The sequence below is a fragment of the Mytilus californianus genome, unplaced genomic scaffold, assembly GCF_021869535.1.
Source record: "Mytilus californianus isolate M0D057914Y unplaced genomic scaffold, xbMytCali1.0.p SCAF_4, whole genome shotgun sequence".
Classification (NCBI taxonomy): domain Eukaryota; kingdom Metazoa; phylum Mollusca; class Bivalvia; order Mytilida; family Mytilidae; genus Mytilus; species Mytilus californianus.
The window spans coordinates 63,000,135-63,017,756 of record NW_026262690.1 but is presented as its reverse complement, the minus strand read 5'-3'; the positions used below and the strand labels follow the sequence as shown (position 1 = coordinate 63,017,756).

The 17,622-nt window shown below is 32.4% G+C and overlaps 1 protein-coding gene across 1 annotated transcript; it reads left to right on the top strand.

Moving 5' to 3' along the window:
- The first annotated feature begins 1,986 nt into the window (after window positions 1–1,986).
- LOC127698619 (uncharacterized) lies at window positions 1,987–10,084 on the top strand. Its single transcript, XM_052202175.1, has 2 exons — window positions 1,987–2,173; window positions 4,198–10,084. The coding sequence occupies exon 2, from the start codon at window positions 4,226–4,228 to the stop codon at window positions 4,955–4,957; it is 732 nt and encodes a 243-aa protein (XP_052058135.1). The 5' UTR covers window positions 1,987–2,173; window positions 4,198–4,225; the 3' UTR covers window positions 4,958–10,084.
- Window positions 10,085–17,622: the final 7,538 nt, after the last annotated feature.

The window sequence follows — 17,622 nt, the reverse complement described above, 5'->3', positions numbered from 1 at the left end:
CAATATTAGAATATCTAAAATTATATTTACAATCTTTCAAAACAACTAAATCATGTAAACATGGTGGTGACAATTTATATAAAATTTTAAAATATTCAATAGGCATGTTACGCATACGTCTAATTTTCATTGATGGAACATTTGCTCGAACAAGTAATTCATCGTACGAACTAACATAGTCTTCATATATAAATCTTAAAGCCCTTTCCTGATTTTTTTCTAATTTTGGTATTATTTTTGTTGCAAAAATGCCATGCCAAAGGACAAAAATTAAAATTAGAGAAAATAAATGTGTGAAAAATGGTCAATTTATTTAATTTAGTAAGATAGCAACCAATCACTTTAAAACATTCAGTTGTTGAGATGCTTTACGACAAATCTTTTTAATGTGGTGATTAAAATTAAGTTGATAATATCTTTACCTAAAAATTGACAATCTCATCGCATGATATTTTAGCTGACTGTATATTAAAAATAGGCTTCTTTTCCAATGTTTTATTTCCAACTGCAATGACTTGGAATTTATCAGGATTTGCCTGCATACAATTAAATTTAAACCAATCAATTCAGTTGGCTTTGACTCCAAAGCCTCAAATCGTTTGCCTCACTAGAAATAAAATATAAACTATGTCTCTATCTTTATACGCATAGGGAGATTTACCAAGATGCTTAGATATATTATAGCTGAATGAACTATGGAGTTGCCTCATTTGGATATAGGTATATGATGGAAGAGGACAACAGGTGGATCCCATAAGATTGTCCAGTGTCTGTTGAAAACCACGTCCACCAATTAATAACGTAACAAATATGTTGCTCATAAAAAAAATCAAGTATCATTCCAGGTTCACGTACAGTTCTAACCTCTTGTTTGAATCAAGAATATAATTTGTCTATACCTAAAACAATGTCAAGATATTTGTATCTTCATATATAGGTATTTTTATTATACAAACTTGAACCAATTAATCTCAAGTTAATAATGAGAAAAACGAGTGTAACTTGAGGTTAGTTAGGTAAAATGTTTGACATATTGTACATTCATTCTTGTATTCTCAATTTTTTATTGGTCAAATATCGATTAGCTTTATTGTCTCAATGGAAGCTACGCCACTGCTCAGAAAAAAGAAGAAATTACGTTATCGACATAAAATATCAAGTGAATGTTGTGATTCTCAAACTGAGGATTGACAGATTTCAGGGGAATCTCATCAAAATGTTGGCAATACAGAACTATATAAACTCTTTGCGAAATTTTATTTTTTGTGTTTTATGTCCTTTTTAATACATATTCTGTAATATTTTAACTTATTTGGTGTATATTTCCTCTTTTCCATACGGTATTACAAAAACAGTAGTGTGTAAATTTTAACTCTCTATAATAATATAGAAAGTCAAAATTAATTGTTATTGTGAAAATAATTTAAATATTACAGAATATTCACTAAAAAGATTTAAACCTGGGACTATTATATTATTAGTATAATATTAATAGTCCCAGTTAAATCACCAAAAAAAATATTTAGAAAAAAGGGGGGGTCCATCTCACTGGCGCCGGTGTCTAAAATCGGTTTGAAGCACAACACATTTAATTATTGACAAATAAATCAAATATTACAGAATATTTACTAAGAAGAAAATAAACACAAAACAATATTTAGAAAGAACAAAGACATATATAGTGTCTCTGGAAAGAACAAGCGACTGTGTCTAAAATCGCGTTGAAGCATGAACACATTGAATAAGTGAAAACAAATTAATTATTAACAAACTATTTACTATAAAAAATAAATCAAAACAATTTTTTTTTTTTTTTAAAAGGGGTCATTATCCGTAAAAATTTCGGCGTGTTTGTCTGGCGTGTCTTTTTCAAATTACCCACTTTTTTCCAAGCGTCTCAATAATCTACTATGATCAGCGGTGCGCTTTTTCGTATGACATTTGACTTTTAATTAGATGCGCATACATGATTAGTTGAAATTTCGACCAATGAAATATCGGCATACAGGTAACGTAGGTACAGCGGGGAGGAAGAACGGAGATTGAAGGAAGGAAGGTCCTTGGCTTTTGCGAGGGATCTCAATTATGTTCTACAAAGTCAGGTTAAAGATATATTCTGAAGAAGAAAAACATTCATATCTCCTCTTCATCAAGACGTAGATTTATCCTTTTGGTAAGTAATTAATCTCTTTTGGCATTTATGGTGGTACGTACTTTCTGAGAGGTCGTTGATCTCTTCGAAGAAAGCAAACTACAAAATTTCTCGTGTTATACGTTGTAAAACTATGTGAAAAAATAATACGAAGGAAAATAATAAGTAAGAAAGTTATGAACCTTTTCGTGTTTTCATTTTAAACATGAAACAAGAACATCGTATAATTCATCAGTGTAAGATGAAATCGAGGCTCAGCTTTTCCAAGATGGAGATTTTATGGTCCTAATAAATTATTTGGTTATGTATTGTGTTAGTATTGCCCGTTTTAGGGGCTTTTTACACAAGGAGGAAAAATGTATACGAACAAAAGTTTCATGAGTTGACTATACACTTTCCTTTTGAATCACATTACTCAGCATTGTATGTATTTGTGTACTTGGCAACAGGAAGTGGTTCTATAAATAGAATAAAATTTCTGGAAATTGAACGTTATTGTACCTGTAGGAAAATCCCATTTACTCAGAAAGCAGTATGCAGAGCTCCGAACTTATTTTGGTAAAATTATATTTAACAATCAAAATATTGGTACAACTTCAAAGTCTGAAGAAATCACACAAGATAATTTACATTTTCAGTCTTTAAACAAATTGTTTAAACATAATTTCATGAATTGGAATTAATAGTAATACTTTCTATTTTCTGTTTTGAAAGTTTGGCAATGTTTACCATAGCAATCTGGAAATATGCATTAACTTCTTTAAATGTACTTTTTTGTACATTGTATTGATGGATGAATATTTATACTTTCAATGTTGTCCAAATTTTCAGTGGATAAAACAAGGCAGTGTCTGCGCGTACCCGCATGCGGGTACGAATAGTCAAATTGCCATTCGTAGGCTGCGCGTACCCACATCCGGTTTTATAATAATATGGCATCGGATCAGGAATGAAACGTGAAATATATACGGAAATTATCGACAATATGGGGATTTCGTGTAGAACGAGTGAAGGGTATGAAAAATAATATTTTCAAATTGTATTTATTAGATTTAGATAATAATACATAATAAACATTGCAAATTAAATGCACACTGATGGAAAATGAAACTGTACAGTCCCTGTAAAAGAAAAACATGATAAAAATTAAAACTATTATAAAATGTAAATGCAAATTTAAATAATTAAATTTTACTGAATTTGAAAAATACACATATGAGATTAAAAAATAATCTTTTAGTAAAATGTAAAACAGAAACTGAAATTTTAAAATATCTTAAACGACTAAAATTAAAGCTTTGGTGTCTATATAAAAATTAAAGATGCAAGTAATAATGTCAAATTAAACCAATTTTAAAAGATTCATGTAACTAATTAAGATTTGGAACAAATTTTACATATCCAACAGGATTGTTTTGGCACATATTTCAACCCTGCACATTTCAAATGTTGTTTCTTTTATACAATTGTATAAAATTACTCGACTGATAGTTTTGAACAAATTGTTCCAATTCATGAAAACTTTGAAATGTCTTCCCCACATGTATATCACTCTCTTCCATTTTAAGAATATTTATTAACTGAGAAAAACTGTTCACTTACCTATATATAAATATTTATTATTATAAAACTTCTGAGAAGTTTTAATCAATTTATTCACTAATTGCGACAAATTCCGTATATATTTCACATTTAATTCCCGACCCGATGCCATATTATTATAAAACCGGATGCGGGTACGCGTAGCCTATGAATGGCAATTTGACTATTCGTACCCAGATGCGGGTACGCGCAGACACTGCCATAAAACAATAGTTTGATTAAAAAAGATAGTCTCTTTCATTTGAAAGGTACAAAGTGGTATTGAGGTAATCACATGATAAACAGTGTAGAAGAGAGAAATTCCCCAATAAATGTTCTATTGAGCAGGAAAAGAATGTCCATGTCATATTTTTCTATTATCTTTTTTCACTGTGTCATGAACAAAAAGGTTTTTAAAATGTATAATATGAAGTTTTTTTTAAGTACAATCATTGTTATTTCAGACTTAGAAATTAAATCAACAAATTCAACATGGGACTGAAAAGAAAATTTGATGAACCTGCAGAAACTGGAATTTTTCAGCGACAGTCAATACTAGATATTTCAATGTTCAAACTGCAATCAAGTCCTGTGAAAAGAGTTGAACCTTCGCTTTTAAGATCTGTTCTCATTCTCAATACACTGAAACACATTGAAGTTGAACTTCAAAAAGATGGAGTGCAGTCCAGTTTACCTGACAGTGCTTCTTTTTCACTAGATGACAATTCTGACATTTCAATGGACATTTTACCAGATTTACATGCAACTCATGATCATATATTGCAAAATGACACAAATGTGCTAAATACATCGAAGGCAACCACAAGTCCACTACCACCAATAGAAACTTTTGTAGAACTATCCAATGTTTCTTGTACTGGACCGAATGCATTGAAACCTCATGATGATAGAACAAGGTGTGATAAAAGTGACTTTTTCCAATCTCATCAGTTTCATTCAGCATCACCAATAAAAGTGGAAGACATGTTAGCAGATTTAGATTTCTCACAGACAGATTTTGACATTTTCTCAACTCTTGCCTCAAGCATGAAATTGACACCTCTTAGTGCTGAAGAAGTTATACATTCGTTCCCTGTTCACTCAAATGTCATCACAGAAAGTTATGCATCTTTGTTCAATGCCTCAGTAAACAGTTCTACATGTAAGGGTGAAGTTCTTCCAGAAGAAATTGAAAATATAATGCAAATTCTTGTAGGGACATGACACAAAAACATTTGTAGACCATATCTGTAGTGTGTCATTGTTCACAGTGGTGCCGGTAGTGGTTGTGAATCACATCCATGCCATATTGTGCAATTCTCATATTAATTTAAAATCATTATGACATGTTATGTATAGACTGTTGAGATTTTATATTTTGTTGTTTTTGAAACATTATAAGAAGGCATCAGAGTACTGCCATATAAAGACACATCTTAATTGTGCCTAAAATTCAAACCAGTTTATAAAACATTCCAAACCAGTTTGTATTTTTTTATGTACTACTGTTAGTTTTATACATGTGCAAGTACATGTAAGATGCATTAAATTGTTCTTGCTGAGAAGTGTAAAATAATCTACTTTTCATATTTTTGTACATGTGATTATAAATGGACGAGGTAGTTGCTTATCAAAGCCTTAGTCAGTGCTCATGCCTTGCTGTTACATTTACAATCCAACTTTACATTTGAAGTTGGGATTGAAGTTTTAATCTAGAAGTATTATCACAAAAGTTGTTATACACTGTATTTAAAGCTTAATTGTGCATTTTACATGGCACATACAGTTTTTTGTTCAAACTGAGCTATTGTATACTTCAGGTGCGTACATGTAGATGGTACACATTTGTGTGATATGGTAAAGTACATTACATTTTGTGTCTTTGAAATGGAAGATAGATAATATCTATTTAGAAAGTGCTTAAATTTAAATGACCATAAGAGTAATGAGATTTGATAAAAGCTCATTTAAATTTAACTTGTAAAAACCAACATATGCTTTATGAACAAATGAATTTTAAAGACATTTTTGAGGTCATGTGTAGAACCTACAAAGAAAGCCCTATGAAGATAATGGAAAAAAATTCTATATTCCAAGGGTGATGCAAAATTATTAAGATACATTGTCTTATTTCACTGGTTATTCTGAAAAATTGAAACTGATTTTGTAAAGCTGAAATAAAGGTAATCAAATAACAATTGATTTATTCTACTTGATACTGTGCAATATGTTCAAAACTGCTGAAATGGTCACATGTTTTATTCAAAAAGAAAAGTGCATTCAGCTTGTTAATTCAAGTAGTCAAATCTTATGCTTGCCTGTACATTGCTAATATTTATAAATACATTTGCTTTGGCCTTGTTAACAGCATGTTTTGATGACAGCCCTCAGATGAATACATTGTATGGGCATAATACTTGTTTAACCATTGTATGTAAATCAAGTTCTGGGATTTCACTTATTGTTTTTGCATTAAAAAGCACAAAGGAAACAGAATTTTTTTAATAAATTCATGCTACATGTATAATAACTGCAAAAATACATGTTTAACATTTGTACTTAACTTCAATATGATATACTTAATGATTTGAAATGGAAACATATAGGCAATCATTTAAATAATGATTTTTCTTGTGTTATCTAAGGATTAATTGCATATACTATGTATACATTTAAATGTTGAAAATCGTTAGTTTTGGAACAGATTACATTTTTCTTTGTATTGACAATTGTTGATTTTCAGTCTGTTGCAGGCATTCATAAAATGACTCAAGTTAAACAGTTCTTATGCAGATCTAAATTTGTAAATTAAAAGTTTTGACAAAGTTAAGAATTTCAATTGGTGCCAAAACCATTAAACCACAGCCTGTTGCTAGTGAAAAATGAAAAACAAAATGGTTAAGACATATTAATGTAGTTTGTAAAAAATGTCTTTTTTTGCAGGTCAGTGTAACATTTTTTTTTAAAAGACTGGAATTTAAGGAGATTTACTGCATTTGAAAGAAGCAATTACATTCGGTATACTAGTGAATATGAAAATAGTATATAATAAAATATTTGTTGAGATTTTTTTTTTCTTGTAACTTTTTGACTCTTCTAATTTGAAAACTAACAACCACAATTTTTGTATACTCTGTGAAAAATACAAAAACCACGTATTAAATACATTTGGATCCTAAGAATTGTTATCTGTGAAATACTGTATTGACTGAAATGCTAAAGTCTAATATTTTGTGTAACACCAAATGTATGATTACTATACTGAACAGATTATCCATCCATATTACTTACAATGATATACTTCTCAGTATGGTGAATAATTACTGTGTCTGTATTTTACTTGAGTTTTAAGTTGAATTTTTAAATCAGGGTGTTTTTACTTGTTTTTTTTAAACAAACTTGTAATTTTACACGAATATTTTGTTGTGAAGTTGTACATTTCATTAGTATTCATTGGATATGTTTATAAATGGATCATTATTTATTTATTGAAGCCATGTTTTCATGCATTTTATCATGTTTGAGCCAAATCAAGAATATTTTATTCTTTTGATATATGCAATTATTTATTGTTCATTGACATTTGTATGATAAGTACTTTTATTTATTTTTGTACAGAAGGCATTTGTTAAGAATCAAAGATCTATGTATGTCATAGAAAAAATTATAATAGTGTTTCTTGTTAACACAGACAAAGATGTTTATGATCTCAAAGTATAGTTATAGATGTAGTTTTTAAGATGTAACCAGAGGGTATTGATCTGCAGCCAGGGTTAATTGTCTCTGACCCAATAGTAATCCTAAAAAACTAGAGGTAGATCACTCTAATGCCAGGAAGTCCAAAGACTTTTTTCTTAAATTTTGACAAGCCCATTTTGTCTCATATGTGTATATTTATCATGCCTATACTTATATTTAAGTGAGTTGTCATATTAATAGATTCGGATAATGAAGCTTTATACATGAACAGGGTTAAAATATGACCAGATATTGCATAACTCCAAGGCAAATATAATGTTAACTGAAAGACTATTTTTCCGTCTCCAATTTTTCAGAGAAGAAAAATGATTAAAAATATTTTTCTTTGTCTTGGTCCAAACTTTGCCAGTTGTGCTAAACAAGACATAGTGATATTTCTTTTTTAAAGGTCAGAATATTTGTTCTGTTTTGACTGACATTTAATCATTCCTGAACAGAATTAGCTCCCTTTACAACTATGCCAAGATCTCATCTTTAATATCAACAAATAAAGATTTAATTTAGCACTTTTTTTGTTTTAATATATGTTTTAAAATTCATTGTCGATTCAGTTGAAGAAATAGTATCAATTTGAAAATCTAGCAAATCATATTTTTTGTTTTAATTCAAGTGGGGAAAATGTAAAAATAAAAAAGATTAGTTTGGTATCCCCAGATTTTCAAAATAATGTGAAATGGCATTTGTATTGATATGATTAAGTAGCTTCTTTGCTGTGTAGTTTTCTTTTTAAACCAAAAAGTAAAACCTTTGTAGCAATATTCTTTTTGAAGTAATTGATGGCAGTTGTTGGCAGCTTGTTGAAGGGAGTAATGTGTGATAGAATCGTTGATGTGATGTACATCTACAGCAATACTTTTGTATATATATATATAAAGGAATAATTTAAAACATGTTTTGTTAATTGTAAATACTATATTATGAATTCTATTACTCTATATTATTATATTTATAGCATACTTAAATGATCTGATTTTGTAAATATGTTTTTCTGCCTTGTACATTTTGTTGATACTAGTCAGTTTTAGTTTGCAGAAGTAGGTAGCTATGTCTCTTTTTTGGGGGATGGGGGACAGATATTTCCTCTCTAAAAAGTTGCCTTTTTACCAAAGAAAATTACTCCAATGTAGTACATCCCATTGAACAGAATGAGTTTGAGGCTAACATATAAATGTAATAAACTGTATGGTACAAAGGTCAAATTGTTTATTTGCCTTAGAAATATGCATAAACAACTTGTATTTTATTATTGAAGAAACACTGGTGAAATTGGAAAGCAATCTGTAAGAAATATTCAACTATAAAATTGTATGAACTACCCCTATGATAATATTAACTGAAACAGACACTCTGTTTATTGCCATAACAAAACAAATGAAAGGAATACAAATTTCTCTTTTATTTTGCCAGTCTAATTTTGCATGATATAGGGATTACCTGTTACACTTCCTGCCAAACTACAAATGAGACTTTATAAGCAAGTCTTTTTTACAAGAAGCACTATAAACAGTACAGACAGACACATACATGTACCATGACAAATCATTGTGATAGTGGTATTGCTACATGGTACAATGTCCCACCTAGGATAGTAGGGGGCATTCTGATTCAGGTCGGTACATTGCTCATTTGGTCTACTGTATCAGGTTGAAGTTTCGATTTAAGGTAGTTAACAATGTTGTGGTCAAATTGAAACTTAGCACACAAATGTTCATTATGATGTGAACTTTTTAAACTATATACTAGTATGCAAATTAATGGTTTTACCCAATTTCACAGTTCACTGAACATGGAAAAGTGAAAGTGAGAGGGGTACATATCCTTGTTGTTTTCTTTTTTATTAATCATCTCTGACGAGTGTACCAACCTTCCCAATGACTTATCATGATGTGCAACAATAGTCTGCTTCAATGCAATGTCATTTTTGTATTGAATCTCCATCATTGCTCTGTTTAGATATATTTTATGCTACAGAACTTATCAATGTGCTGAACATTTTTAACTGCTCTTTATTTATGGTTAAATAAAAGAAAACATTCTTAATAATAGGTCAGTAAAATAGAACCAATTCCAAACGTGATTTAATATCTGTACTTTCTGATAAACAAGTTTAGATTTAAATTTAATATATGAATGATACTTAATTTGATTTTCATCTTAGAATTACATAATACATGTACATTGTGTATGTCAATATTCAAACTTGTGTTTTTTTTTTAAATATCCTTAGGGGGAGGGATGGGACACTACTCTGTTCAAAATTGATTCAATATTTTTTTCTAGATATACTGGTATGTACTAATGATTACATTTTAACTGCAAGTTATGAATTTATTTTAATTGGTTGTAAATTGTTTTTGTATTGAATTTTACTGAGAAATGATCAACTTTTAATAATTTTTATTGGGAAAATGAATTTCAAGGGGTATATACAGATGACAACTGAATTCTGATGGCTTGTTTTTTTTTTTTTTGTAAGTCAACCCTTGTCTCTTTTACACTTCATACCATATTCATGTCATTACTGTATTATAGAGAAATATTTTTGCAAACAAATTGATAGATTATATATGTTAATAAATATTTTATACCTTGTCATGTTTTATCAATCAGCCAGCCATTATTAGTTGCTGTATTTTATTCATTTACTGACAAAAATTCAAGTGACATTTATATTATATCAAAAATAACATTGATTGTCACTTTTGAGGTATTTTCTCGTATGCTGACAGAAAAGTAGCTGTAAGTGACAATTGAAACTTGCCTGTAACACTTGTTGCTCAGAATGAAATAAATTTATAAAAAAAAAAGATTTGATATGATTACCAATTAGCCAACTATCACCAGAGACTAAATTATATAGATGTAAGCAACAATAGGTCACTGTACAACCTTCAACAATGATCAATACACATACCATATAGTTAGCCCTAAAAGGCCTCAACATGACAAATGTGAAACAATTCAAACCAAAAAACAAATAATTATGAACAAAGTAAAAGACTAATGATCACCACTCAATTATAAGCTTCTGACTTGGGACAGACAGATTTGGAATGGTGCTGGGTTAAACATGTTTGCAAATCTCCATGGTTCCCTTACATGTGAGTGATGTAACAGCACAACTTCAATGAAAAAAAACTTGGACTGAGTATCTGAAAGTTAGTTCAAAACCGGTCATAACTATTTAATAAATCATGTTATATTGGTTCGACAGCCTTTAAATACATTAAAAACAAAATTCTGGGTGTAGGTAGTAGTTCTCTCAAGTTCTGCTCATGTTGATGCACAGTAAGTTGCAAGTTTGTTTTTTTGAGAATGTCAGATAGTATTTTCCTGATAATAAGTTGATAAAAAATATAGCTCATGTGCAAATTTTCATTATAAATGTACGGTACATAATTTTAATAAAATATAACAATTTCATGGTCATTAATTATCAAAAGAATTGTCATTACCAGAAGTCCATTACTAGAGGCATTACCCATTTTTGTCTTAAACCTATAAAGTAAGACTTATACATGCTGTTCCCATTGGCAGTGTCAACATTGTATTAGTTTGTGATTAGGTCAGTATAATGGGAACCATTAGTGATTGGTAAATGATAATTGGTATGCAGATGTGTTGGCATTGGCACATCTCATTTCCATGGAGATTATTTTGCTCCACCCCATTGTTTATTGACAAATGCTTTGCATAGTTTACATTGTTCAAGTTTGTGATTAGAGCAGGTTAAGATTAACCCCTAATGTTAAGTCAATGATATTTGGTATGTAGTTGTATCAATGTATTATCATTTGCAAGTCTCCTTTTCCATGAAGATTATATGACCTTGCCCCCTCATCATGGTTCAAACTTTGAAAATTTTAATGGATATCCTACTTGGTAAAAATATTTATCTTTAATTTAACCTGCACAGACACAACTTTTAAACTGTTATATTAACTAAAAGACAACATTTCTACTTTGAAAGTTCTCGTGACTAGAGCATACCGGTATACTTGAAAGCTTAGATGTATAAAAATAGGTATAATTAAGGAAATTGTATCATGCTAAGGACTGTGTGCAACACTCCAAAACTGGTGATCTGAAAGACCTTCAGATTTTGTATGATCATAATTTTTATGCTCCCACCCTAGCGGAGGGGGCATTAAGTTTTACCCTTATCCCGCTGTACGTCCCGAAATTGGTTTCCTTCTCTAACTTTAGTTTAACTCAACCAAATTTTATGAAACTTGTACACAATGCTTATTACCACAAAACACAGATCATGTTTGAACTTGGGTGGCGTCACTTTTACTGTTCTAGAGTTATGCCTTTTAAATATGGAAAAATTGCTGATTTTTGTTGTTTCCGTTCTCTAACTTAAGTTTGCTATGGAGCCCTTTCAACTATGTTTACAAGTTATTCTTTTTTTGTGCTGTTTCAGCTTTGTCACAGTTTTGTGGATGATTGCTCGTTCATAAACATGTTTAAACTATGACATTTTATGTTTGTCTGTTTCGAGTCATGGGTCCGTAATTCAAGGCTTGCATCGATACCCGTCTGTCAAATTTTTGTTGTTGATTGTTTCTATGTATGGGCTATGGTGGATATGTAGTTGTCTCCTTGACAATCGCACCGATCGCGATCAATCGCGCCATAAGTATTTGAATAAATGATGCACCAAAAAGGACCACTCTTATTCATCTTTTTTTTATTAATACCTGTAACGTCTATGTTATAAGTTAAGCCATTTCAATTGATATTTGTGTGTCTTTTTAAGTTGTAATGTTACACTACTGTATCAGGTTAGGGTGAAGGTTGTTCAGTGGTTGTCGTTTGTTGGTGTTGTTCATAGATGTTTCTCGTTTTTTATATAAATAAGACCGTTGGTTTTCCTGTTTGAATTGTTTTTTTGGGACCCTTTATATCTTTGCTGTTAGGTGTGAGCCAAGGCTCCGTGTTGAAGGCCGTACTTTAACCTATGATTGTTAACTTTTTATACATTGTGACTTGGATGGAGAGTTGTCTCATTGGCACTCATACCACATCTTCTTATTCATATTTGGAAAAAAATGAATCATAATTGTTTCGTTTGTTTTCAAAATATTCCACTGAGGTATACATTTTCATTGACTATTCCTAAATTGGTTTGTAACATTTCAGTTTCATAATGTATACCAGGAACATATATATTGTTAGATATACTGTTCCCAGTGTATACGGACAACATTCTGTAACTGCGAGTACTCTCAGATCTGTACTTAGTGTCTTTTTGTTGGTTGGATGTACAAGTACCCGGCCACGTCCCACTTGTATTTGTAGTATTTGTATTTTTATCCATCTGATGAGTTAAGCCTCTTTCAACTGATTTTTATAGTTCGTTCTTATGTTGTACTGTTACACCACTGTCCCAGGTTGGGGGGGGGGGGGGGGAGATCCCGCTAACATGTTTAACCCCGCCACATTTTGTATGTATATGCCTGTCCCAAGTCAGGAGCCTGTAATTCAGTGGTTGTCGTTTGTTTATGTGTTACATCTTTGTTATTCGTTCATTTTTTTGTACATAAATTAGGCCGTTAGTTTTCTCGTTTGAATTGTTTTACATTGTCATTTCGGGGCCTTTTATAGCTGACTATGCGGTATAGGCCTTGCTCATGGTTGAAGGCCGTACGGTGACCTATAGTTGTTAATTTCTGTGTCATTTGGTCTCTTGTGGAGAGTTGTCTCATTGGCAATCATACCACATCTTCTTTTTTATATGTAAAATTTTATCATGAAATCGATCAAAAATAGATACTTGTGACCTATTGCCATCTCTCTTCTATTAATCAGAATGAAATTAAAACTTGACCTGAAACATATTTACACAACTCTTAAAAAGTTTACATATTAATAAGCATACTGTTTCAAGTCAGGAGCCTGTTATTCGGTGGTTGTCGTTTGTTGGTGTGGTTTATATGTTTTTCTCGTTTTGTATTAGAGTAGACTGTTGGTTTCCCCGTTTAAATTGTTTATCAATAGTCATTTTGGGACCCTTTATAGTTTACTGTTTGGTGTGAGCTAACGCTCCGTGATGAAGACCGTACTTTAACCTATAATTGTTAACTTTTAATACATTGTGACTTGGATGGAGAGTTGTCTCATTGGCACTCACATTACATCTTCTGATTTATATATGTACTCAGTTTTACCTTGATTTGATCACAACTTCATGGTGAACTTCTTATACTGATCACACCGTCACATTTCAATTATGAACAGTAAATTTTGGGTCAAAACCTTACTTAAACATGATCAAACATAGTAATCTTTTAATAAAGAACTTGTACGCGTACTTAGTTTTAAGTCGATTATATCTTCAGAGAAACCACAGAATGTATTTAAGTTGATGACACTACAACTTCATCATAAACAAGAAATGATTGTAACAGGATGCTGTTACGAAGTCTCCCAAACGAAGCTCCCATAATTCGTAATTCCCAGGGTCGCCTGACATTGGGCAACGTCCAGTGAAAATTGGTTTGGTCCAGTAAAGTTATATGCATTAGTGATGCCTGGGGACTAACCTTGTATATCATTCAAATCATCTTGGCATGACAAACCAGAATATATATGGTTTAGGGGTGGGGATCTTGACCACTTAAAAGATATTAGAACTTTCTTAAATGGCAGGGGGTGGGGGTGACCCCTGGGGACTAACCCTGTATTACATTTGATGTGCTTTATCATGACAAACCAGAATATATATGGTTTAGGGGTGGGGATCTCGACCATTTACAAGATATTAGAACTTTCTCAAATGACAGGGGGTCGGGTTGACCCCTGGGGACTAACCCTGTATATCATTCAAACCATCTTAGCATGACAAACCAAAATATATATGGTTTAGGGGTGGGGATCTTGACCACTTACAAGGTATTAGAACTTTCTTAAATGGCAGGGGGTGGGGGTGACCCCTGGGGACTAACCCTGTATTTCATTTAATAGGCTTTATCATTTAGAACATTTTCAATTAAAAAGATTGTGTCTATCGCAAACGGTTTTCAATTTATAATAATTTGAAAATTAAAAAAAAAAATCCCATAGGGTTCTATAGTAAAACCATTTACAAGATACTAGAACATTGGGGGTGGGGAGGAACCCCTGGGGACTGGCCCTATACGTCATTCAAATGTTCATTACATGACGAACAGGAATATATATGGTTAAGGGGTGGGGATCTCAACCATTTACAAGATATTAGAACAGGGGGGTGGGGGGAACCCCTGGGGACTGACCGTATACGTCATTCAAATGTTCGAGACATGACAAATAGGAATATATATGGTTTAGGGGTGGGGATCTCAACCATTTACAAGATATAAGAACTTTCTCAAACGGCAGTGGGTCGGGATGACCCCTGGGGACTAACCCTGTATATCATTCAAACCATCATCACATGACAAACCAGAATATATATGGTTTAGGGGTGGGGATCTTTACCACTTAGAAGATATTAGAACTTTCTTAAATGGCAGGGGGTGGGGGTGACCCCTGGGGACTAACCCTGAATTTCATTTGATGTGGTTTATCATGACAAACCAGAATATATATGGTTTAGGGGTGGGGATTTCGACCATTTACAAGATATTAGAACTTTCTCAATGGCAGGGGGTCGGGATGACCCCTGTGGACTAACCCTGTATATCATTCAAACCATCATAGCATGACAAACCAGAATATATATGGTTTCGGGGTGGGGATCTTGACCACTTACAAGATATTAGAACTTTCTTCAATAGCAGGGGGTGGGGGTGACCCCTGGGGACTAACCCTGTATTTCATTTGATGTGGTTTATCATGACAAACCAGAATATATATGGTTTAGGGGTGGGGATCTCGACCATTTACAAGATATTAGAACTTTCTCAAATGGCAGAGGGTCGGGATGACCCCAAGGGAATAACCCTGTATATCATTCAAACCATCTTAGCATGACAAACCATAATATATATGGTTTAGGGGTGGGGATCTTGACCACTTAGAAGATATTAGAACTTTCTTAAATGGCAGGGGGTGGGGGTGACCCCTGAGGACTAACCCTGTATTTCATTTGATGTGCTTTATCATGACAAACCAGAATATATATAGCTTAGGGGTGGGGATCTCGACCATTTACAAGATATTAGAACTTTCTCAAATGGCAGGGGGTCGGGATGACCCCTGGGGACTAATCCTGTATATCATTCAAACCATCTTAGCATGACAAACCAAAATATATATGGTTTAGGGGTGGGGATCTTGACCACTTAAAAGATATTAGAACTTTCTTAAATGGCAGGGGGTGGGGGTGACCCCTGGGGACTAACCCTGTATTACATTTGATGTGCTTTATCATGACAAACCAGAATATATATGGTTTAGGGGTGGGGATCTCGACCATTTACAAGATATTAGAACTTTCTCAAATGACAGGGGGTCGGGTTGACCCCTGGGGACTAACCCTGTATATCATTCAAACCATCTTAGCATGACAAACCAAAATATATATGGTTTAGGGGTGGGGATCTTGACCACTTACAAGGTATTAGAACTTTCTTAAATGGCAGGGGGTGGGGGTGACCCCTGGGGACTAACCCTGTATTTCATTTAATAGGCTTTATCATTTAGAACATTTTCAATTAAAAAGATTGTGTCTATCGCAAACGGTTTTCAATTTATAATAATTTGAAAATTAAAAAAAAAAATCCCATAGGGTTCTATAGTAAAACCCTCTTTTCTTTTTGCCCCTCAAAGTACCCCTTTATAAACCCCATTGCACAAACAAAAACCTGATTGCACCACTAGACATGTTAGTCTAACATATTGTGAAACCCTAAGTTAATCTGACAAGCGGTTTTGGAGAACGGGTGCGGACAAGTTCAAATTTAAAAGCGGCGGAAGAAGAAGAAGAAGAAGAAGAAGAAGAAGAAGAAGAATAATAATAAGAACTGAGCAAAAACAATAAGTCTTCCCAAACTTCGTTTGGGAGACTTAACTACTATGACCAAAACATTTATCCTAAAAAGAGACGGACGCAAAGACTTTTAAATATAATGACCATCGTATATCGTCGACGGGGCATAACAAATCAAAGTCGCGAATTGAGCAGCATGTCAGTCTTGTGTCAATCAACATAAACACAATCTTGAGATTTGCGGACATATAAAGTATGATGCATAAGCACAAATAGTAGTTTTAAAATTGTTACAAGAGAATAGGTAAAACCATGTTATCAAAGTCTACATAAGTTCGATAGTGACCTCACTCTAATGCCAAGTCTGTTTCAAACCGTTCCAATAAACACAGATACAAAGTAGCAGCTTCAAACGCATCTGTTGGTAAACCAAGTTCAGACGAAATAAACGTAGCTTCTTCAGTATTCGTTTCAGGTGTCGATAAGAAACAATGCAGTGATGATTTTTTGCTAAAAGTGCGAGTATTTCCATGTAATCTAACCCCATTTCAAAATAAACCCTTATGTATTTCTCCATTCTGTCACTTTGAAAAGTGCCTTAAAGCACAATATATTTAAGTTGTGCGCACAATATGTATTTTTTTCTTTGCATGTCCCTAGCGGGGCTCCGTAGTTTGCCTCAACCAAATGTTATGAAACTTATACACAATGTATATTACCACAAAACTCAGATCAAGTATGAATTTTGGTAGCGTTACCTTTGCCGTTCTTGAGTTATGTCCCTTTGTAAAGTTATATGTAAGCGGGGGCATCATGACATCTGTTTCCCATGGACATATTCCCCATTTTTTTCAATAATTTAAATCAATATGCAACTTTTAAGATAAAACATTTTTCAAATTTCAGTTTCGCAAGCTTCTAATACAATTAAATTTATCTCGATAAATAATGAACATAAAACATCTTGTATATGAATGTATATTTTTTTTTATAACACAGTTTAAACACATAAAAACACTTTAAAATATACGATTGTTGTTTAGAAATAACTTTTAATCAGTATTGTCACCAGCATTGTTTTACTATTGATTTTCTCAACTTTTTCATAAGAAGAGCGACTTGTCTATTGTTCTTGTCATCAGTTTTGCCACTGAAAGGGAACCACTTAATAAGTCAATGGTATTTTGGTATGTAGTTTTATAAGCATTAGCAT